This window comes from Macrobrachium rosenbergii, chromosome 54 (assembly GCF_040412425.1).
Source record: "Macrobrachium rosenbergii isolate ZJJX-2024 chromosome 54, ASM4041242v1, whole genome shotgun sequence".
Taxonomy (NCBI): domain Eukaryota; kingdom Metazoa; phylum Arthropoda; class Malacostraca; order Decapoda; family Palaemonidae; genus Macrobrachium; species Macrobrachium rosenbergii.
In genome coordinates, this window is record NC_089794.1 from 27778684 (window position 1) to 27801607 (window position 22924).

The 22924-nt window shown below is 36.6% G+C and overlaps 1 protein-coding gene and 1 long non-coding RNA gene across 2 annotated transcripts; one reads left to right on the forward strand and one right to left on the reverse strand.

Moving 5' to 3' along the window:
• Nucleotides 1-615: 615 nt before the first annotated feature.
• Nucleotides 616-16592, forward strand: Apt1 (Acyl-protein thioesterase 1). Its single transcript, XM_067097729.1, has 6 exons — nucleotides 616-1049; nucleotides 7146-7233; nucleotides 7403-7450; nucleotides 8467-8713; nucleotides 9923-10087; nucleotides 13324-16592. The coding sequence occupies exons 1-6, from the start codon at nucleotides 977-979 to the stop codon at nucleotides 13372-13374; spliced, it is 672 nt and encodes a 223-aa protein (XP_066953830.1). The 5' UTR covers nucleotides 616-976; the 3' UTR covers nucleotides 13375-16592.
• Nucleotides 10222-22531, reverse strand: LOC136834909 (uncharacterized). The gene is made up of 3 exons (XR_010851923.1): nucleotides 22233-22531; nucleotides 17313-17476; nucleotides 10222-12517 (listed from the first exon to the last, which is right to left on the reverse strand). It is a non-coding gene; the product is annotated as an uncharacterized lncRNA (long non-coding RNA).
• Nucleotides 22532-22924: the final 393 nt, after the last annotated feature.

Genomic DNA, 22924 nt, shown 5'->3' on the forward strand with positions numbered 1-22924 from the left:
AAACTTGTTTGGCTTCACGCTTAGCTCCTAAATCTTTAAGCGCTCTTATTTTTTTGTGTAACGACACATTTGGTTTTGTGGGATAAGTAAATTATAAAGTAAATAAGGAAATTTATTTTTAAAGAATTTTATGAACCAATTACTTCCATTTTAGCACTGTCATGAAAATTGTCGTAGCGTGTCTTGATGAATGGTCTTCCTCTATTTCCTTTAGTTTCGTGTAAATTTTATTATCAAAAGCAAATATTCGCCATCCAAAAACTAATAAGGGGCGTTAATTGCGTTTTAAATGAAAAAGATTAAAGATTTTTATAGGAAAACTTTAACTTGCCCTTCGGTGTGGCACAGTGGTGTATAGTGACATCATCAGGAAACGCCTGTACGCGTTAAATGCAAACGACATTTTCTACTTTTCCGGAAACAGATATCTGTTCATGGCTATTTTTAAAGTATGACGGAATGGGACGCGAGTTTTTATACGGGCCACATCACAAAAGCCTATAAATGTCGTCATTAAAAATAGGACTAAAACATTGATGAAATTTTCGCGTATCCGAAAGTGTCGAAGAGGCTGCGGAAACGACGTCATTGTAAAAGGCTTATAATAAACGGAGTGGGCCTAGGATGTATAATGGCGCGTCAATTTCGTTAGCGGATCAAACCAAATACGGAAAGCCACATCGAAATCACATCAAAGCAACGGCAAAAAACGACTAAATCGTCCATCCGAAGAGCGAAGGTGCGCAGACGGACTGCGCAGAAACAGATGCGCCGTTGTTTACGTGTGTCGTCTGTCCCGGTTGACGTTGAACGGAGAGAGAGAGAGAGAGAGAGAGAGAAAGGGAGGGAGAAAGAGGGAGAGTGAAAGAGAGAGAGAGTGAAATATCCGTTTCTCCGTCAATGTGTCTGTCTTCGTAACGTCTCCTGTGGTTAGTAATCCACGGAAGGGATTTCCTCAGAAGTGGGTTACCATCGTATGGGTGGTAACTCCTCGAAAATGGCGGCCCCGGTAGTAGTCAACGCTACAGCCAAGCACACAGCCACTGTGAGTACCGAGTAAATATACCGGCGGGGCGATTCAGTCGCTCGGCAGGTCCGCCGTGAAATTAGGGCGGATTTTGTACGCTTGATTTTCTTCATCGTTTGCGAATTGACGGGGCCTCTGAAGGCGAAAGAAATCCGCTGACGGGAAGATGAAGGGATGTTGACGGTTGTCAATCAGTAAATAGAACGATTCGGTACCCGATTCAGTCGCTGGCGAATCCGCTGTCAGGTTAGGACGGATTTTGTATATTTATTTTCTTAAATATATGCCTATTGACTAGGCCTCTGAAGATGAAAAAAATCCGCTGACGGGAAGATGAAGGCACGTTGACGGTTGTCAATCAGTAAATAGAACGATTCAGTACCCGATTCAGTCGCTGGCAAAGCCCGCCGTCAATATTGGACGAATTTTGTACATTTTTCGCTTAATTTTTTCTGCCCATTATCTTTTTATGGAGTTCGGTGTCGAAACAATCCGTTGACGGGATGACGACGACGGTTGTCAGTCAGTAAATAGAGCGAATTAGTCGCCCACTCTGCTGTCAAAATACGACGGATTTTGCATATTTACATACATATATTCCCAATTATGGCGTTGTAAAGGATTTTAAATCTTAAAGAGGTGGTTTCGTCGAGTGTGAAGGCGGAAAGCCTGGTCCGCTGACGTCATCATGACGACGGTTGTCAATGAGTAAATAGAGCGAATCAGTCGTCGACTCCGTTGTCAGAATGCGACAGATGTTGTTTATTTCTTCCCTAGATATTTATAACATTTATAAAGCACTTGTTTTGAATCCAAAAGAGGAGATTTTGCGAAAAAAAATGGGTAGCCATAGGCCTATGCCTCCCAGAGGGTAGGCCTATTTTTTTCCACCTTTAGTAAATGACGTAGTATATTTCTAAGCCTATACCTGAGATAGGTCTAAATTTATTTGGTAAGTTTTTACATTAAAATAACTAATTCCCGAAATCGCCTTATTTAGGCCTATCAGTCCACCAACTGGGATTGTTGAACCATAGGCCTAGAAGACTTAGGACTAGGCTAAATTTTAATATGATTTTCTTACTAAGCATTTTGAGGAGACTGGAAGCACACCATAAAGATTCTATTATCTGTTTATGGTATTTAAGGACATTTTTGTGTAGTCCAGCTGTTTTCTCAACAGCTGGATGAAGCACAGCCTAGGCCTAAAGCATTTATTTTTCCTAAAGGTTAGTTTTGGGTCAGACTAGTCTAAGCCGAGCATGTGCATTTCGGTTAGCCTAATCTCGGTCCAAATCAATTTTGTGTTTTCCAGACCCCTACCATAGGCCTAGGCTATATCAATTATAGTTTGGGTAAGCAAAAGAACAATGGCATTTTTGGGTAACAAACAAAGAAGGAATGAAAAGGCATATGGAAGACTACCACCATTTTCTGTACCACCATTCATACTCACTTTCCTACCATCTAACTTTCCACCCTCTCAAAAAATTGTTTCAAAGTGCAACTGTGAGGTTTTCCTCTTGTTACACCTTTCAAAACCTTTCTACTCTCAATTCCCTTTCAGAGCTGAATGACCTGATAGGTCCCAGCCCTAAATTATATATTCTAACTACAATGGTACATCGTCCTAACTGAATTTGGGATGTTTAGGTCTTCCAGTATACAGCCTGCATCTAGGCCTATGCAGAGGCCACAACTTTGAAAGGATTATGTGGCAAAGTTAGGGTGCTTACATGATCCTAACTTAGGATGCCACTTCCTACTTGTCTTGGCTTAAACTTGATAGAGCTACCAGTTGCCTAAGTATCCTGGGCTGACATCACTGAAGCTTCTGTCGTGCTTCTTATCGGCAAATATTTTTTAAATTGCAACCTCTACTGATCTGACTTAACTTATTTACAATTGTGCTGTGGTAGTACATGGATACAACCTAATCTAGCTTAGGGCTCGAATACTACTAAAACCTGCAACCTACCTTATACTAATTGTATAGACACATTTTAATGCTTTCAGGACTGTGATGTGTGTTTTATGAGTTTAAATGATTAAATGCTTTTCTTTCAATATTAGCAACAAAAAAGAAGTAAGAGAGACTCTTTGTCACCATTAGACTGCTGTGTGTTTTCAGTGTATTCACGGGTTGTACTTATGCAGGACAATTTAGTTCCAACAGAGGCCCTAGGTGTCAGTTTCCTCTTTTTTTTTTTTTCAATATCGGTGATAAGTTTTGCATTTTGTGAAAATAGTATGTCAAGTCTTGAATCCATTTCAGCACATTGATGTATAAGCAAATGTGAACAAATTACAGTCAAGCTTTAAAGTCATACAATTTTCATGTTGATATTTTAGTATTTGTTCTTCCCACTTAATATCAGTCAGGAATGACAGTCGCACAGCTTCTTACTAAAGGCCAGCAATTACAGGAAGGTTGGAGAAGTCTGGCAGAAATTAACCAATATACAATTTAATTGCAATGCCAGTTTTTTTTTTTTTATCATGAAGGGGGCTGTTGCTTGTCCAAACTAATTTGGATGGTTATCGGTATGGTATATTTTCATAAAGGTTATGGTTGGTCATACTGGCTGAACTGATTACCCTACTATCCACCAGCGATGACTATACTTATCAGTAATGCATGTCATAACTTGGCAGGGAATATCTGGTTCAGAATTTATGGGTTAGGCCTAACTGTATTAGCCAATATCAGGCCAGTAAGCAGGAAGAGTCCCATAAATGCAAAATGAGATGGAGGTTGCCAGATTACCTGCTGTACAGCAAATGAAAAACACTTGGATATCTGTGATAAGTCCATGAAGTTGATTGTTGCTGATGAATGGTAGAGAATATTACTGGTACATCTACACCAAATCACATCCCAGTAATTCTGAATTGTAACAAATTAATAGGACAATTAGTAGGGGAAAGTGCTTGTATTAAAAAAAATAAAATACTGTTTGATGGCTTAGTAACATGTTTCATAAAAAAAAATTATGCACCAGTAACATAATGCATAATCCCATGTTTACCTGTTTCTAATATGATTTTGAATTACCCGATAGTTTCTAGTAAGAGCCTACAACAGTACATTATCACTTTTGTCCATTTCTCTCTTGAGAGTATCAAATTCATTGCAGAGATTTTCCAGTCATGAAAAACAGTGTATAATACAGTCTACTTGTCCACTGTAGATTTAATGCATTGAGGGGAAGTGGAATTTACAGACAGCATTATAATATTTACTGTATTAACCCTTAATCACAAACCAGGAGTGCAATATTCTTTATTAGTATAAGGTGACTTCAAAAGGTCCCTCCTTCCCAAATGTTATACTGTACAGTGTCAGCTACACCACTGTTTTGTCGGCACTGTAAGAAAAACTTTACGAAACTTGTTGACACCTTTTCATATTCATTAGCTTACCATCAACTACTAACCAGCTGTAACCAGCTGTTTCAAGGAAGTATAACTGTCTGTTGATAAATAGAAATAATTGAGCCTAGGGTAATTAGTTATAGCTTTCAATGCTTTACTTTCAACGATAGTTTTAAAGAGCCTACATAGCTGACGGCAGCTACCAAGCTTGTGGCTGCCTACGGGCTAGGTAGCCAATGATGGCAGCAAGTAATGTTGTTGAATGAGCCTCCTGTAGACACCTCATGAATTGAAAGGAATCGGACTCAGTCTTTCCATAGTATATTAGCATATTATTTGGTATGTATGGTGACATTTGATCTCAGCAGAGACCTTTTGCTTGCTGGAGTGCTGTATGAAAAGGAGTAGCCTATATCAATTGAAAAAAAGTACTTTTTATGTATTTACATAATAGTGCTAACAAACAACATTTTGTTTAGGATGATTTACAGTATCTCTCTTGAATCACCATTAGCCTCTGACATACTAATTTGCAGGTAAAAAGTCATCATCATGTGAATGTCTTGGATTAGGGTAGGGAATCACATAACATGTGTCTCAAAATTTATATCGGGATAGGATGGATATTGACAAAATAACTAGAGGGGACTAGCCTAATGAAAACAAAATTGGTCTCACTGTCCAAGTCATTTAGATCTTTGGTTGCGTATACAAGTACTATGTTGAAACCTTGTGATTGCCTACTACTTGTCCAGTGAGTTTACATTTACCTCCCAGAATTTTAAATGTCACATTTCTCTGTTTTGTTGCAATTTTATTCTTTGTAAGTTATGAAACAAACCTGTAAAATCTTTTAATCATTATGTATACAAATCCAGGTACTATCTCTAAAATCCTTTGTAAATTTTTTGTAAGGCATGAGAAACAAAGAACCTTTTAACATAATACAAGATTAGTACGGTATTTGATTGTTCAGTGGTAAGTCCGTATCACTGAGCAGTGTCAGTACTCTTGCAGAAATTGTTAAATTATTATACTTTTGTTACTGCAAAGAATCTACAAAGGTATTTAGAAGATAGTATCTGGATCTTGAGTTATTAACTGTTTGGCATCCAACCCTGCAAAGAATAAAATTGCAATTAAACGGAGAATACTGGATTTGTTTTGGAGATAAATGACAACTCAAGACAAGGGATTGTTTCTGAATCTTAGAACATGTTTTGCAATACTTTAAAAGTAAGAATTTTTCACTAAGAAATATTATAAACTGTGTTTTGATTTTGATAAATTAGGTTAAAACTTAAAATTAGACTGATTTTTTTCTGTTTTATTTATTTTCAGGTTATTTTAAAGGGGGTTTTTCATTTTAGCTATTTATGGAGATACAGGGTAAGTCATCCCCTTGTGGGTTTTGTATAAATTGTATTATTATTATGGAATGACAGTTTCATGTCAAGATTTGTTTCTGAATCTTAGAACGTGTTTTGCAACACTATAAGTAAGAATATTTCTACATGGTATAAACTGTGTTTTGAATGTCAGTATTATTTTTTTTTTTCAGTGAGCATTTCTTCTTTAGAGAGAAGGCAGCCCTTGCCTTTTTGTTTGTTTATTATTATGACATGGTTTCTCATTATAAAAACCTGGACCAGTTATGATTTTACTGGACTGATAGTCGATGAATGTCAGTATTATGCAATACCACTGCTATTAGCATTTCTCTTGAGACCATTCAGCTCTTGCCTTTTCTCTGAATGGTATTCATGCACATTTCAGATGAGGTTGTATGGATAAAGCACTATTTTTTATGTATGGATGGCAAGATTAAAGTACTGGATGCAGATTTTGCTTAACCTGTTTATAGTTAATTTTTAAATATAATCATCCTGGTTTAAATTAAATTTTTTTTTCAATTCAGTTATCCAAAAATGACCCCCAAAAGATGATGGATTGTAATTTTTTTTTTTTTTCTAGATTTACCAGAGCATTTAATCATGATCAAAATTCAACCATCCCCCACATAGTTCCTTTTGGTGAAGAGAAAAGGCAAGGTTTCTTAGTGGTGAGTGGTTAGTATCTCACCAATTAACCAGCCTTGTAACCAAGCTTCAATGACCATTCCAAGCTTAACATTTTTTGTTGCAGTGTGCTCACTCACTTGGTACAAAACAAGCTGGCAGGCTCTTGAGTTACTATGCAAGTTTTCACATAAATACTGTAAATGCTAAAAAGAGGTGGGTAAAATTACTGGTTAAGATAGATAGTCAAAGAAATACAGAAAATTATATGTAGAGAAATTTAAGAAAAATTGAGGAAAGTGACATGGCACCTTTTAAAACTATTATCACAGCTTGCTTGAACTTGGTATCTAATATTTCATCCATATACGGGGATAGTGTCGTCAGTGCACCTCGTGCAGTGCACTGTAGGCATTATTTAGGTTCTTTGCAGCATTCCTTCGGCCCCTAGCTGCAACCCCTTTCATTCCTTTTACTGTACCTCCATTCATAATCATCTCTTCCATCTTACTTTCCTTCCTCTCCTAACAACTGATTCAAAGTGCAACAGCAAAGTTTTCCCCATTGTTACACCTTTCAGACACCTTTTCTGTCAATTTCTGTTTCAGCACTGAATAACCTTATAGGTCCCAGTGATTGGCCTTTAGCCTAAATTCCATTCAATCCAAGAATTTCATTTGCAGTGAGTAAAACCATTTTTATTATACTTTTTATTTCCTGCTCAGTTTTTTCTTGTATTTTTCACAGCCATGGGTGGGCAAGTGCAATGGCAGCAATTGGTTCACCACACATCAAGTTCATTTGCCCCACTGCGTGAGTATTCCATTACACCACCAGATTTTGTTGAGGTATCTGTTTAATGTGTTTTATGTCTGCTTATCCTTTGTATTCTTAGTTGAAGTACAAGTATTTTAGCAACCCAGCATTTCTTTGGCCATTTACTGATTGCAAGGATGAAGTATCAAACTGTTTTATTTTTCAGGCAGGTGATGCCAGTGACTCTTAATGCAGGCTTCCGAATGCCATCATGGTAAGTTTAATAATTAATGTGCAAATATTTAGTGTAAGAAGTGTAAAAATTACTGGCCCCTATTTTGATTTTTTTTTTTTGTATTTTGACAAGATAAGGTCAATTGTCTTTGCCTTAAAAGAAAATGAAAATGTCAGAATCTTTGCCTTAAAAGAAAATGAAAATGTCAGAATACAAACATGAATTGAAAGCAGATGAGGGACTTGTTCTCATCCCAGAACATCAGTACAGTACAGCATTTGAAGGAATACTTGTTTTCTTCACATTTAAAATGAAACTATCCATAAATTGCGGAAAGAGACTTGATTGCATAAATTGAGCCCCCAAACTTTGATAAACTATAATTTCTTTCACTGAATGCTGTATGTTTCCTACTCTTGAATTTGAAACTTGGCAGCAAAGCAGGGTGCCTAGACAGAGCACAAACTTTTTTTCATTCCTCTCCATGAAAGTGTAATGCTTATGATGCACAGATTTAGCTTTATGTAGAAAATGTTTTGGATGAAAATAATTTGTTGCCTAGTGTACAAAATGCACTGAACTAGCAAGCAGCTGGACATTTTACACCTTTGTTGACACATTAGTTTGTCATAACAGAGTTAATAAGAATAGGGCAGAACAAAGTTGGGATTCTTCCCGGGACTGACCAGTCTTGCATAATGGCTGTATAATCTGTACAATGTAGTGGGAATTGAAATAACCTTCTTTGTTGGTCTGTATGACTATTTCAACTTGGAACTTGGATTTTCAATTAAAATACAGATATAGTTTTTATTGAATTGGCCAAAGAGGTCTTGCCAAAATTTACGCTTTTCACACATGAACAAATCATTGATGTCAGTGTTGTCAGAGTGTATAAGTTTAAATCTGTGGTGTGGGTAAATTATTTTAATTTAAGTTGAATCTTTATCTTATATCTCTATACCAATAGTTAAGGAGATCTTTAATAGTAGGTAAGTATCCAAATAGTACGTTTTATAAAAATTTTTATTTTAATATAAACCAACTACATTCAGGTTTGATCTCAAGTCTTTGGATGTAGATGGGCCTGAGGACAGTGAAGGAATCAAGAAGGCAAGAGATGGAATTCACCAGCTCATTGAAGACGAGATTAAAGCTGGGATTGCTAATGAACGCATTATGTTAGGTGGTTTCTCCCAAGGTGGAGCCTTAGCCTTTTATTCAACGTTTACATACTCCAAGACACTCGCAGGCGTTGTTGGTCTCTCTTGTTGGCTTCCTTTAAGAGACGAGTATCCACAGGTATGTTGTTTGTTGATTTTGTTATAAGTTGAAAAGAGCTCAATAATAATTTGAAATATGTTGGTTCTTTTCGTGGAATGATAACAGCATCTCAGAACACTCTAAAGCAGTGTCATATTTAAACTTCCGCTTATTTGTGAAATTCAGATTTATTGAAAGCCTTTATTATGGTTACAGATAGTTAAAGATAATAGATCTTCAAAATCTAGCACATCTTAATATTTTTTTAAATTTTTTAGTGGAAAAAATATTTAGACAGCTAATTTGGAGTTAATGATGAAGTAGGTTATATAATACAAATAACAGCAGCTTGTATTCACGTGTTTAGAGACAAATGAATATTTACTATTGTCCACTTAAATAAGGTTTAACTTGAAATTAAAAGTACATATGCCCACAGTATTTTCATATATACAAGTTTTTTTTTTTTTCCATCCCTTTAAGATTGATTGCCCTTTTGTCACTGAATTAGACAGCTATGAGTGTTTTGTCCCTACTCACACAGACAGTGTAACGATTAAGAAATGAAGTATTGAAATTCCGCCTATTTCTTGAGAGATTGTAGATCCAACTCTTTTGAGAAAAAAAAAGATTGGGTCTCTCTCTCTCTCTCTCTCTCTCTCTCTCTCTCTCTCTCTCTCTCTCTCTCTCTCTCTCTCTCTCTCTCCATTGCACTTTATTTCCTTAAGACTTGAGATAAGGTCTGCTCTAAACTGTTAATCTTCTGGCTTCAGTTAAGAAAGGAAACTTTGATCATGTGGAAAGTACTATGAGAATTTATGGGGTTAGTCATTTAGAAAGTACTATGAGAATTTATGGGGTTAGTCATGTGGAAAGTACTGTAAGAATTTGTTGGGTTAGTAATGTGGAAAGTGCTATGAGAATTTATGGGGTTAGTCATGTGGAAAGTACTGTAAGAATTTATTGGGTTAATCATGTGGAAAGTACTGTGAGAATTTATTGGGTTAGTAATGTGGAAAGTGCTATGAGAAATTATGGGGTTAGTCATGTGGAAAGTACTCTACTATGAGAACTTATGGGGTTCTTTCATATAGGTAATGTTAAAATAATTCTTTTCCATTTCTTTTCTAAGCATTTGCTGTGGCTTTTGGTGAATTGTCTCATGCTGATATATCAATCTCCCTCTGAATATAAAAACAGTTCTCACTGTATGTCAGTATTATTATCAGTACGAATATTGTTTTTCAGGCTGCCATCAGTAACACAGGGTCACCAATACTTCAGTGTCATGGTGATTGTGACCCCATTGTCCCCTACAAATTTGGTCAGATTACAAGCCAAATTATTAAGAAATTTGCTGGCAACATTGAGTTCAAGACCTATAGAGGCATGATGCATTCATCGTGTGAGGAGGTTTGTGAATTTGCTATTTTTTTTTTTGTAAACCTAGTGAGGCCCAGCTTCATTTTTATCCATATGTGTTTTAGAATCTGTAATGAAGTACACTATGAAAGTTTCTGCAGAGGGGGATGTGCTTAAAATTAACATTTACTTTATTTAGAAGAATGTTTATTAACTAAATTGTTTACAGGAAAAAAAATTGAGTCAAGTAATATTTGTCAATACAGTAGAGAGAATTACAGGAAAATTTGCTTATATTAGTATTTACCATAACTGAACCAAATATGTTCCAGATAAAAATTAATATAAGGTATCCAGTGATATTCCCAATATAAAAAATTTAGGAGTTGGGTCATTACTTCAGTGAACTATACAAATTAGCTGACAATATTTAAATCTTGTCAAGGTGAAGGGAGGGGATGCTGGTTCCTTGGTCATTTTTGAGGTAGTTAGGAGCTGTGCATAATACAACCCCAAAAAGGTAGATGTGGTCATGAAAGTACCACATATTTGCGCACCTACCTCTCCCTCATGCAGGAAGTCTAGAGGAAAGTGGAGTAGGTAGTATTCAGAGCTTCTGAAACGGCAGAGTAATTGAATCCAGAAATGGTTGGGGTGTTCCAGTCCCAGCTTGGCATATCATTGGCATCTAAGTGTAAATCCTTTAGATTTGTAGGAAGAGCACTAGACAGATTGGTGGCCATAACATCAGGACTGTTGGAAGCAAGCTTGTGCAGACAGAGGTTTCCATGCTGCATTCCAAGTGTCCTTCAAAATTTGATGGCCTCTTCTATCACCGGGCATGAAGTTAAATCCTTTGTCGGCATAGAAACCCTTCATCACAAAGTTGGGTGAGATAACTACCATATTCTGGCATTGCTTTCTGTGAGATATTTACAGAGTCCTAGAGTTACTGTGGCCAGTGATGGACTGTTGTCAAAAACATGAACTGTTATTTTGCACTCAATAATTTCCTTTTCAAACTCATTAACTTTGGCACAAAGAAATCTCAAATACCAGTTACTCTAGTCTTCTCTGACAAGAAATAGTTCCTGTGGTCCTCTTTGACAAGAAAACAGTGAAGCATATGCTGTATGTAAGCAGAGATGGCGATCATTTCTCAATGATAGCATAGTACTATTCCAAGTAAAGTATTGGATAAATATGAACCAGAAAGTAGGATACTGTTGAATGAGACTCCTTGGAACTTAGCAGATGACTCAAACACACCTCAGATTTGGTCTGTTTCTTTGGGTGGTATACCCTAAGTAGTGGCAAGTACCAACATTCTTCTTTGTCACACAGGCAGAACAACTTCCGCATGGTGGTTGTTTTAATCATTAATGCAAGAAGTTTTGCTGTTTTCACTGTACTGGCATGTCCTGCCAGTTTAAACCCACTACCAGGGACAAAACAAAGGTCAATATCAATGGCTGATACTTCTTGATTCGGCTTGTCAAGGGCTGATGCTCGGCAGAATCAGTGAAAAACTACAATAGAAATACAGGGAAACAGAATTAAAATGTGTAAAACACAAAGTTGTAGAAATTAAAATGTCTAAAATTTGACAGTGTAGAAAGTGTTAATGTCTGGTGGTATAACTGTTCATATTTCCAAACAAATCCGGAGATAAATTGATAAATTACAACTGTCACGTAGCTTAGAAATACAGTCGTCAAAATAATGTTGATAATTACACTTACGATGTGGTTTGTACACAGATTGTGTAAGTTTGAGAATTGTTTCCACAGATCAGTCACTTGGCATAAAATGAGAGACAGGCTCAAGATCTGTTAGACATCAGTAATTCCATAGATTCTCAAATACACATTTCCCAAATAAGGTTATAGTGTATCCATATTATTACAATTAAAAATCAGTACTGAAATATTGTTATCCAGAAAGCAGCACAAGTGCACCAGTGTAAAATAAAATTGTGTTAATACTGAATACATTCTTAAAACATTGTAAAACAGCTTGTGTGCATTTCTTTATAAGTCTACTGATATGGCCAGCATAATATTTCTAATAGAATAAACATGGTGGTTATCAAAAGGAATATCATTTCAACACAATAGGCAATGCAGAGATACTGAGGGGTCTGCCAAAAAAAAAAAAAAAAATCCTGGCAAATTCTTCCCGACAGGTACCCTCGACCAGAAGATACAATAACCTTAATGCCATGAATGGTGTGCATGATACTGATGACAGTGATGTTAGCTGTTGCTAGACATCACAAGAATAAAGTCTGGTGATTGAGCCATTAAAAGGATAATTGTTGTACATGCCAAGTTGTCGACACTTGAGTTAAAGCGTTCAGTCATATCCAGAAGCCTCTTTATTAAATTCTTATAGTACAGAAAGCTGCCAAAAGATGGTCATTGAAGGAATCGTGAATTATTGCCAGGTTGAGTATAACCATAACCGCAAGCTGCTCCTTTGCTGAAATGAAAGGAAAACCAATTAGAACCACTTCACACAGATAAGCAGATATTGGGCACCTCAAATTACTGATCCATGCCCCTTCAGTTATTCTGGTTATCCCATTTTAACCATTAATATGGTAAATTATTGTTGCATCCTTGGATTAAATCTGGATAAGTATACAATACAAGAATGAAGTCTTCAATGTTTAAACAAGCTACTTATATATCACTAAAATTTGAGGTGCTAGACAAGGTACAATGAAGATAGTCTATCATACAAAAACACTAGATTGCTCAGCAACTCCCTCAGTTGCAATGTGATCTTTCCAGTGTACTCCTTCCATGAATTTGACCAAAGTTCCAAAGGCAATTACTGTGCTTCTTTTGGTCCAGATAATCTCAGAGCTTCTCAGGATTTAATTGTGACCATTAATTAAAGATAAAAGTAAAACCAAGGTGCATGAGAAGTCTTCCATCTAGAATGATATTTATGAAGTATTACAGTATTGGCTTAATGATGCCTGTTATTTTTTTGCCAAGAAAACTAAGATGACAACTAAGATGACTTATGACAAAATGTGAACATTATTATTATCCTTATTGTGGTTCTCTATAAAATTTATTATTGCTTACTGTTAAATATGCTGGTTGAGTTTGTATGTATGGAAGTGGTGACTAATGTTTTATGCAAGAGTTTTTTTAAGAACGTACCTGTACTTTTATATATCCTTTATAAAAGGTTTTCAAAGGAGTCTTGTATTTTTATTGTTTATGAAGTATTAATTTTCTCAGTGTTACATATGCATTTTTTTTTCATTTTAGGAAATGGCCGACATCAAGAAATTTATTGACAAGTGTCTACCTCCTGTATAGAAGAATCTATGTACGTCACCAGATATCACAGCATTAAATTTCTGTTCAAGTGAAGCAAGACTATTGGTGATTATGGAAAAAGAGAAAATGATTTCTCTGTACAAAATATCTTGGTTGCTAGAATCCTTTTAGAATTCTGTCATGTTTAGGCAAAGGTGTTACAAGTTATCTGAAAATAGTAATATATATAAAAGTTTTAAGACGTAAATCATTCCAATACATAATTTACATAATTGTTTCTTGTACAACAGCAGTTTTATTTTATTGATGTAATATCTGGGGGTGTTGGTGACTGAAAGACATGCTTCAACTTATGCAATTTTTATTCTGAGGTTCTATAATCTTGTCTGGGACAAGATTTGGTTAAATAAATTCTCAATCATGATCATGATTACGGTAATAATAATGTTAGTAGAAATATAGAAGGCGATTCTCCTTCTTACCATATACAGTATATATGAATATATGTTTGCTTTCTTATTTATGTATGGTATAACCCCCCACCCCCTTAATCTTGCTATCATTTGAGGGTAAGTAGGCGATTGCAAGTGCTATTTTTTGACACTATCTGGAGTTCATAGTGTGCAGTTAAGGCCCTCTCCCCAAAATTTGTTAAGAAAGGCAGACTATAGCTTGGATTATATGCATCTTTACACACTAATAGTATATCTGCAGTTGAGAGATTTTTGCTTCTTGGCATGAAAAGATATAGTGTAAAATAGGCATCTTGAAGAATACATGGTAGTAAGCAAAGTTAAAGATGTACAAATGTCAGCTCTTATGTTCATATAATAAATGTACCTGCCTTTTATTTTTTTTATTTGCTTGAGTTTATGTGCAAAATTATGACAATACAGTACAGTATACTGTTCAAATTCAAAATATACTTCGGTATATTCTGACCTAGTTATAAACTACTTAAAATATCATCAAAGCATTTTTTGTTAGAGGAAAGAATGAGAGGGTGTTACTGAAACTGAAAATTCAACATTTTCATTTGCAGAGTTGTTTAATCACAAGGAAATCCAGTGCAGCGTGTATAAAAATTTGTAATATTTTTTAAGAATGCCTTGTAGAATAAGATCAGTTGGGTGATGGTTCTTTGCTGTAGCAATAAGAACAAGGTGTTTAGTACACTAATATATAAGTACAATTGTGTCACAGACTTTCCATAATCTGGACATGCGGCAACCATGCAGTGAAACCTAAAGATTTTGCATATTTGACTGCTTACAGAAAGTTTTAAGCATCAGATTTTTTCCAAATGCACTTTGCATTTCAAATTTTCTGGTGTAATAATTAGCACTGTGGTATCTGGCTTAACAAGTGCCGTTAGTTGTTTTAAGTGTGAAATGAAATGTTTCCTTTATGTTCATCATGACCATTTGTCAGTCGTGTGTGACATGTTAAACACTATTTTAGGTGCCAAAGATACTATACACATGAAGTAATTTTGGAAGAAGCACACTTTATCTTGCATGTTACTGAAAAGATGTATATTTTGTTAAAAAACTTCTCATAAGGTTGTTCCCAGCTACTCTAGACTGTCAGTGCTATGCCATTTGGCTTTTTATTTTTCTCTCCCTCTCTCTCTCCTTCACTTACACTCTTAAACATATCCAACCAGTATTGTTTCCTTCTAAGATCTTTTCAAACTGGAAGTTAATCCTTTGGCAATCTCATCGCATGGGAAAGCAGTTTTCTTGGCAAGTCTTGAATAAATTATACAGTCGTATACATACAGTGTTTGTTATATTATGTATTATTGGAGAAGCATTTTCTCTCATGTCATTTAAAGGGACATACATTTGTCGTTCTTTACCAATCCCCATTACTCTGTGTTTTATTATTCAGTGTTTTACTTGGATAGTGGTGCCCATGGTACTTTGTTTTGTCATGTAACGTAAGTACTTGTTCCATAGAAAGCCTTTCATCAAGGATTTAGCACATCATTGTAATCAAGTATTGTTTAACAGGTCCCTTATGTTAGTCACCCCAGGAGTGTAATGAAGGTTTGTAACCTGAAAGAAAGCATTAGCATGTAAAACAAAAACAGTAGCTGTAGGTCTGTTAGAGTAAAATGGCCTATTTGTGTTTTAGTGGGATTATCATGCCATTTTTTATTTCATTGTATAATGCCCAGCCATCACTACATGCTATTGTAATGTTAATTCTTGTACTCTAATTTCCTTTTTAATCCCCAGATCTTTCTTAGTGTTGGTGTATCCTGATAGTTTTGTTTACTGTGATACTTCAGCATTTATTTAATTACTGGAATGTTGGATATCCTATTATGCAGAGGTTTTCATATGCAAAATGGTTTAGGTTCAACTGGATGTAGAAATGTATCACTTGCATTGTTACATATATTCAAGTTACAGTCCTTACTAACTGGTGAATTATACCTTTCAAGGAACTTTCAAGTACAGCATTGTCTTCTGTCTCTAAAACCTTCTCCAATGCTGTGTCTCAAGTATTATTCTGTCTGTATGTGTTCCACATTCTTGTAGGACAACTGGACAATCTCTACACATTAACATAGACGTCTTGCAGTTCACAAAAATGTAATCACCTTCTCGTGTATTGTTGAATTTACTTCATGTGTTAGATGTGTTCAGTTCTCTGTTCATTACACCTTTTAATGCAGTGTTCATTTAGTTGTCAGTCTTCATGACTAAGTTAACATTTTCATTGGCATCATACCAAATGCGATGTCTGGTACAAGTCATAATATACAAAATTATAGAAGTACAGTACTGTAATTTCTAAATGGATATTTTTAATATATAAAGCCAGTGCGTAATCTTTTATGCAGGACAGCGTATTAATACCTAAGATAAATCCTGAAGCCCCTTAGGAGTAGCCTTGACCTGTAGTTTTCCTTGTTAACAGGTTGTAGACACTGGTCCACATCAGATGTATAATCCTAATCTGGTGTGTATTCAAGTTTTGAATATACCTTCATTGGTTCCATTTACATCAGTAGGCAAAGTGTTGTTCAGCTAGTAGTGTAGCATTATTCTACTTTCACTGTTATGCATTTTGCATTGAATGATACATAGGGTTACAGGAGCTGAATTCATATTTTTCATTGGTTAGCAGTAACATGTTCATTTCCAAAAGAAAAGCATTCAGCTCTACATACAGTTATGTAATTATTTTTTCCTTATGTATGAGGTTGTAAGTTGTAAGATAACTTTCATAAAGGAATGTAAGAACCTGTTTTTTCTTTGCTTCAAAACTGTGTCAGATCATAGTGCCGTTATTTTGCAAAGTTAGTTACAGTAACTATGTATTGTTAGCTGCTCTTCTAATCTTTTGCACTCCTTCCTTGTTGAACTAAATGGAGCAGTGTAGTTTAACAAAATGAATTATATGATTGCCAGACATGCTATATAAAAAATGAAGGGATGGTTTTCATTATTATTATTATTAATATATTAAATAGTTTAACCCAACCATAGTTAACATGTTCAACTCATGGGGCTGGCCTGATTGTTTGACAGATATTTTAGATCTTTGTCTAAAATTACAAAAATCCTTAAAGATTTCAACATTGGATAAAGTGAAAGGATTGAGAAATGTTCTCTAAAGGATTTGTGTTGAAGACTGTTTGGAGTTTGTGAATATTGGATAGTTATATGAAACAGCTACTGTAAATATTCTGAAATATCTGGATTATGATACTTGGTCTCAAGGGTTATGTGAATCAAATCTCCAAGGAATAAGCATCAGCAATTCCAAAAATGAAATCTAATTCTTCATTATTGCATAACTTAGCCCCTAGTAGTTTTAATAGCTTGGCTTCTCACCATTTTCCCTACTCCGTTACCTCCACTACAGTGAGGACTGACTCTTCACTTCTAACACATCTATATAGTAAATATGGATTGGATTGCTCTTAGTAACACAAAAGAAACTTAGGATGGATAGCATACCTGCTAAGTGTTGTGGTAAAGCAAACACAAGGTATGTCAAACCTTTGCTTCAGGGCTGATTCCAATCTTGACCAGGTGGTGATCTTCAAGGCAGGAAGTGTATGGTGCTTATCCTTGAATGTTGACCACCAATGCATGATTAAAAGTTCCTCAAATCATACCTCCTGAGAATTGAAGAAAAAGTTAATCTTCATACAGATTTAGAGCCATGCTATGAAAAAATGAGGTTCATTTCACCTTTTTTTTGGTATTTAAAATTAGTCAGACTCTCAAAACTCGAAAATTACTCTTAAACAAAAGAAAATTAATTGACAGTAAAAACTACTAATAAAAACCAGTTGAAAAACTAATATCACTAAAATGAATAATGTAAATGTCAATTTTAGGCGAAACAACACCATAATAGCATACAATAAGCATTACTAAAAGATGATTAAACTAATATTCTTTACATAATTTACATTCTTCCAAAATATATAGACAAGACACTTCTTCAGAGTACTGCATTCCTCAATTCAGTGCTGAATGACTTCATGGGTCCCAGCACTTGGCCTTCAGGCCTAAATTGTATATTCTATTCGGTTCTACTGTATTCCTCAATGCAAGCATTATTTCTTTGGAATCAGGGACAAGGTGTGGTTGAGGTGGATAATATGAATAAATGTAAATTACTTAAATTATTTCCAATGGGAATATAAAAAATCTTTTATGTGCGAAACTCATTCAGAGATAGGGGTAGGCCATCAGTGTCAAATGACAGGCAGCCGAAAACCCACACAAAATGTCTCGATCCAGTAACAAAAGTGTGCAAGCAAAGTTGAGTCATATGATTCACGTAACCTTTTAATTGGTCTGGCATGGGGATGCCAAGGTGGTAGGGCCTTGAGTGTGGGTGCTTAGAACCTTGCTTAAATGAGGAAATGACTGGAGAACCAAGTGCTGCCCCACTGGGGTTGCACAAGTCGTAATAAAACTATAACGGGCTAACGTGACTACTGGGTTAAGAATATAGCTCTATTCACCCTTTTTGTGAAAAGAGCAGAGGGACCTAATTCTCATCCGCTAGAGCTTTTGCAGCATCCCCTCAGCCCCAAACTGCAACACTTTTCATTTCTTTTACTATAGTGCAGTACTTCCATTCATATTTTCTTTCTCACATCTTACTTTCCACCCCTCTTAACACTTGTTTCATAATGCAATTGCGAGGTTTTCCTCTTTTTACACCCATAAAATCTTTAACTCTCAATTTCTCTTTCAGTGCTGAATGACCTCACTGGGCCCAGTGCCTGGCCTTTGGCCTAAATTTTATATTCCATTCCATTTTAAGACTAATTGCTCAATTGAGTGACAACCTGCATCTCTGCTTGGTCCAGCATGTACTATGCAGGCTGCTGCCCCAAAGACTGTCAAGAGGGGGAAGCATGGAGAGAAGCCAGTCACTCTACTGTTTGACCCAAGCATTGTGCTCAAGAGCACCTTTGGAGAGATGTTTTTCTGTCCAAAAGGAGCTGGGTGTTTATACAACCTGCTGAGTAGCCACCAATAAACCCACAGAAAAATCTTGGAACCTATGGGTTATGTCTGTTAGGGATGACAAGTTACAGGTGGTCTGATGCTCCAGATAGCTGCCCTTATCACCTGTTACCAAAGAATTACACCAAAATGCCAGAAACTGTTCCATATAAACTGACTTATATGACTGTCTACTTGTTGGATGCATTGTAAGCTCAAATTGATACAACAAAAAGCTCTTGACTTCTATGAATATCTACTTGTTGGAAGCATTGTAAGCTCAAATTGATACATCAAAATGCCAGGAAAGTGATATTCCAAAGCACCTACTTCTATGTTTGCTGGTATTGACTTCAGAGGTAGGGTCCTACTTTGGTAGTACACATAGTTCACACCAAGCATAGAAGCCTCATGTCTGGACCACCAGTAAGGTCCCAGAGAAAGGAAATAAAGTTTTTGTGTATCTCGTCAGACTGACGATTCTGGATTTTCCACCACAAACCCAGGAATTAATGCGCATAAGATTAATTCCAACCCTCCCAGTACCACATGAAAAGGCTGGGATATTCACCAATAAGCCTCATCAAGGAACAACGGTCTGAGGTCTGAGGTTTGTCTCAAAGGCCAGTAGAGAGGCCAAGTTAAGCTATGATGGATGAACAGCTAGCCTTTTATCATGGTGACTGAGAAGGGCTTAACTCCACAAAGGCAGATGATATGAAGAGGTGCTTGCTGAATGAAAGCTCCACTTGGAGGGAGAGTCCTCTGCATCAACAATAATGGTCTACTTAACTTGGGTGAGGGGTTGGGCCACAGGGAATCTCTGAGAAAATGCCAAGAGCAGCAGAATGGGAAAACCACTTGGCATTGGAAAATGAGCTACTAGGGTATCTGCACCCCAGGGTGGGCTGAGCCTTCCTACTCTTTAGGAAGACATGGAAAGGCTTGGGGTGCCTGTACACAATACATGGACAGACACTGCAACAGAAGTACAGGTCAACCAGGGTACCAAACTGGTTGTAAGATCCATGTCAGCTCTACCTACGGCGAACATCTTACTGTCACCTACCACTCAAAAACCAACAGGATATTTTGTTTAAGATCTTTGAGGAATCTTCTCCCTACAGGTGGAAGTTGAAGAAGACAAGGATGAGCTCAGCAACAGGGAGGAAAAGGAAGGAAAGTACTTGTGCTTCATCACTATGCCCCCAGATTGCATCTAACTCCAATCTATGGGTTGAGGCCATGTTCAATGCCATTGGGGCATCTGCCATGGGAAAGACGACTGCTACTGAAAGCTCAATAGTGTTGAACTCCTGGCAGTTGCAGCCACTGCAGATGGTAGCAGTCAGCATAATAAGAGTTGGTGTAATGATCCCCCAATCTCCCAAGCATAACCCCTCTTATCCTAGAGAAAAGCGTACGCAGGGAAGGAGTAATTAGAAGTTCAGTGCACTGGGAAAGTGGTAGGCTGCCTTCTACCTCCTCTACCAAAACTTTCCTAAGACAGCAACAAATTTTCCCCCCACCCAACTAAATGGTAATAACCATCAGGGAATCACCAAGATGAAGGAAACGTAGGTCCACCACTCTCACTAATGCCCCTGACAATATTTTCCCATTCTTAAATGAACAAAACACTCAAAAAAATTCCAACTTGGCTGTCAAGAGAAAGGCAACAAGTGCTAGGTGACTGAAAGGTATTTCCCTAATTAACCCACTTAATCATGATTAATGTATCACAGTGTTACAAAGTTTCAATGGCCAATTCCAGCATACACTGTGGAATACCTCTACAAGAAAGGTGATAGTCTGCATTTCCACAGGAACAAATTTTAGTTAAGCAAGCATCAAGAGTTGTTTTACAAGACAAGCAATGCCCAAAACAAAACAAAATAAACAAAACTTGGGACAACAGTTAGGTAGCCCTAAATACTTGAAAACCTTAATAATTACATCTGCATATTTTCCTTGTGATTACTATTCATGATAATTGTAATCAGTGTAAAGTTAACTCTTTTCCCTTGCGGATTTTCATTTTGCCCTTTATTCAAGTGCTGGTATTTCTTTATTTTGGTATCAGCTCACCATATTGGAGTGTTTTTTGTTTTGTTTTCTTCTGAAGTTTCTGTAATATACTGTACTGTATATGCTTTATACAAAACACATGCAAAAATCTACTGTAAATTTACCATTACTGAGATGAAAATATCTCTGTTCTTTATATGTTTCTATGTTAACGAAAGTGGGCTACCAACTGGATTTGCATCCCAATGCACTGTGGGTAATGCCTATAATGCAACACCAGTACATATTCACAGTGACATCATACCCTACATGAACAAGGACCTGATGACCTTGGTTATGTTAGGTGGGACCAGCCCAGCTGGCATCTTTAAGTTAAGTAGGGTTGGTGTGGTTACGTTAGTTAGGTTAGGTGGGGTCCTGGGGGCCAAAGCCCTGGCCAGGTAAAGACCTGGTACCGTAAGGTAAGTCAGGTTACAATGTACCTTTGTATTTCACAAGCATTTTGTTTTTAGTAAAGCTGCAGAACTACCATGCACACATTCTGCTTTGCATGATTTAATGTTGAAAGGGTTGGGGGGGGCGGGGGGCTTGACCAGGCAGGGGCATATCACCCTAAAATAGGCTACGTTAAGGGAAGGTCAATATTAGAATGCATCCCTGTTGAATTTTCTTTAATATGCTTGTAAGTAAGGCACAGTTCATGGAAATGGGCATACAGTACTGTGCAACTCTAGTAGTTTTACCTGTCTGAAAACTCCAGTCTACCACTCTGGTACCCCATAACTGTAGGGTATTGGGGTGGTCCAGTATTTCTAAAACAAACAATTTGCTACCAAAACGAATATTAAAATCGCTAAAAACAGACACTAAATCATAGGAAAACATTTTCACCACCAAGAAACTATTACTATTTTAGAGTGAAACTTTATCCCCCATCGTTACCAAAAACAAAATCAAATCCAAAACTATTGATGATTGCTGTAACAAAAACCCTTTATATAGTTTCCTATGTAAAACCAAAAAGAAAAGATCTCTTGAAACTGGGGGAGGGTAGCAATAATGATTATATACTAGAGTAAATTTTACTGCCCATAAGTTTATAGGCCTAAGTGTATGGTCCATTTTTTTTCATAGGCTAACCATTCACGTTCATTGTTAATTTACATTCGCTGATTACTATTTTCTCCTCTATCATTTTACTTATCGGCATTCCATTCTCTGCAATGCTTGCTTAGCCAATTAATGACCTTGCAGGTTTAACCCATAGCCTAGGCCTATGTCACTTTGCACCCTCCATAGACACCATAAATAGGGGTCACGTAGATAGCTACCTGTACCATATAACCATTGCTATTTCTCAAAAAAGCGAACTTTGCCTACCTTTTTTGGCCAGACTACTAACTTGCAAGGCCACATTCTTGATTGAAGTCGAAGGCGAAGGGCACAAGCAACATTATCTTGAGGTAAAATAAACACTTAAAAGCTCCACAGTACACAAAAACCTCATCCTAGCATGGCAATTATGATTGAAATATACGAACAGGCAACTCCATGTCACTGCCATTCCCGGTTTCACGGGTCCGTGGAAAACTGTCGACTGAATAAGTCACAACTGAAAACTTTAGTATCTACTGACAAACATTTATCCATAAGTATACTTTTATTCAGCTGCACTTCTTTCTCCTCAAATTATTTTGTAAAGAAGGAACAACGTTGCTGATAACAATTTCTATTTGCCAACATAAATGGCTATGCCGACAGTTCATCCACATACGGATAACATCTGCTTCGACAAGTCATGTACATTAACTGTGGTTTATCTATCTCCTGTTCTTTATATAACTTCATGAACAATAATAATATGGTAGTCGTGGCTGAGTGGTTTCTTAATCCCTTTCCGAGGCAGTATTCATTTAGGTAAGGAACGTTACCATTATTACCCCAGTTCAGTAATGGAGACAATTGATAAAATAACCATAACGAAGGAAACTGAACTTATGGAAACACCTTGGGGAAGACCAGGTACCTGGAAGTCATCATCAAGAGGCACCTTCAATAACAAATAAATAACA

Bases quoted from the DNA above. Each gene is read 5' to 3' on its own strand.
- Apt1 (XM_067097729.1), top strand. From the start codon at position 977: ATGGGTGGTAACTCCTCGAAAATGGCGGCCCCGGTAGTAGTCAACGCT. The intron at 7,234-7,402 runs GTGAGTATTCCA...TTTATTTTTCAG, and splicing joins AAGTTCATTTGCCCCACTGC to GCAGGTGATGCCAGTGACTC. The intron at 7,451-8,466 runs GTAAGTTTAATA...AACTACATTCAG, and splicing joins GGCTTCCGAATGCCATCATG to GTTTGATCTCAAGTCTTTGG.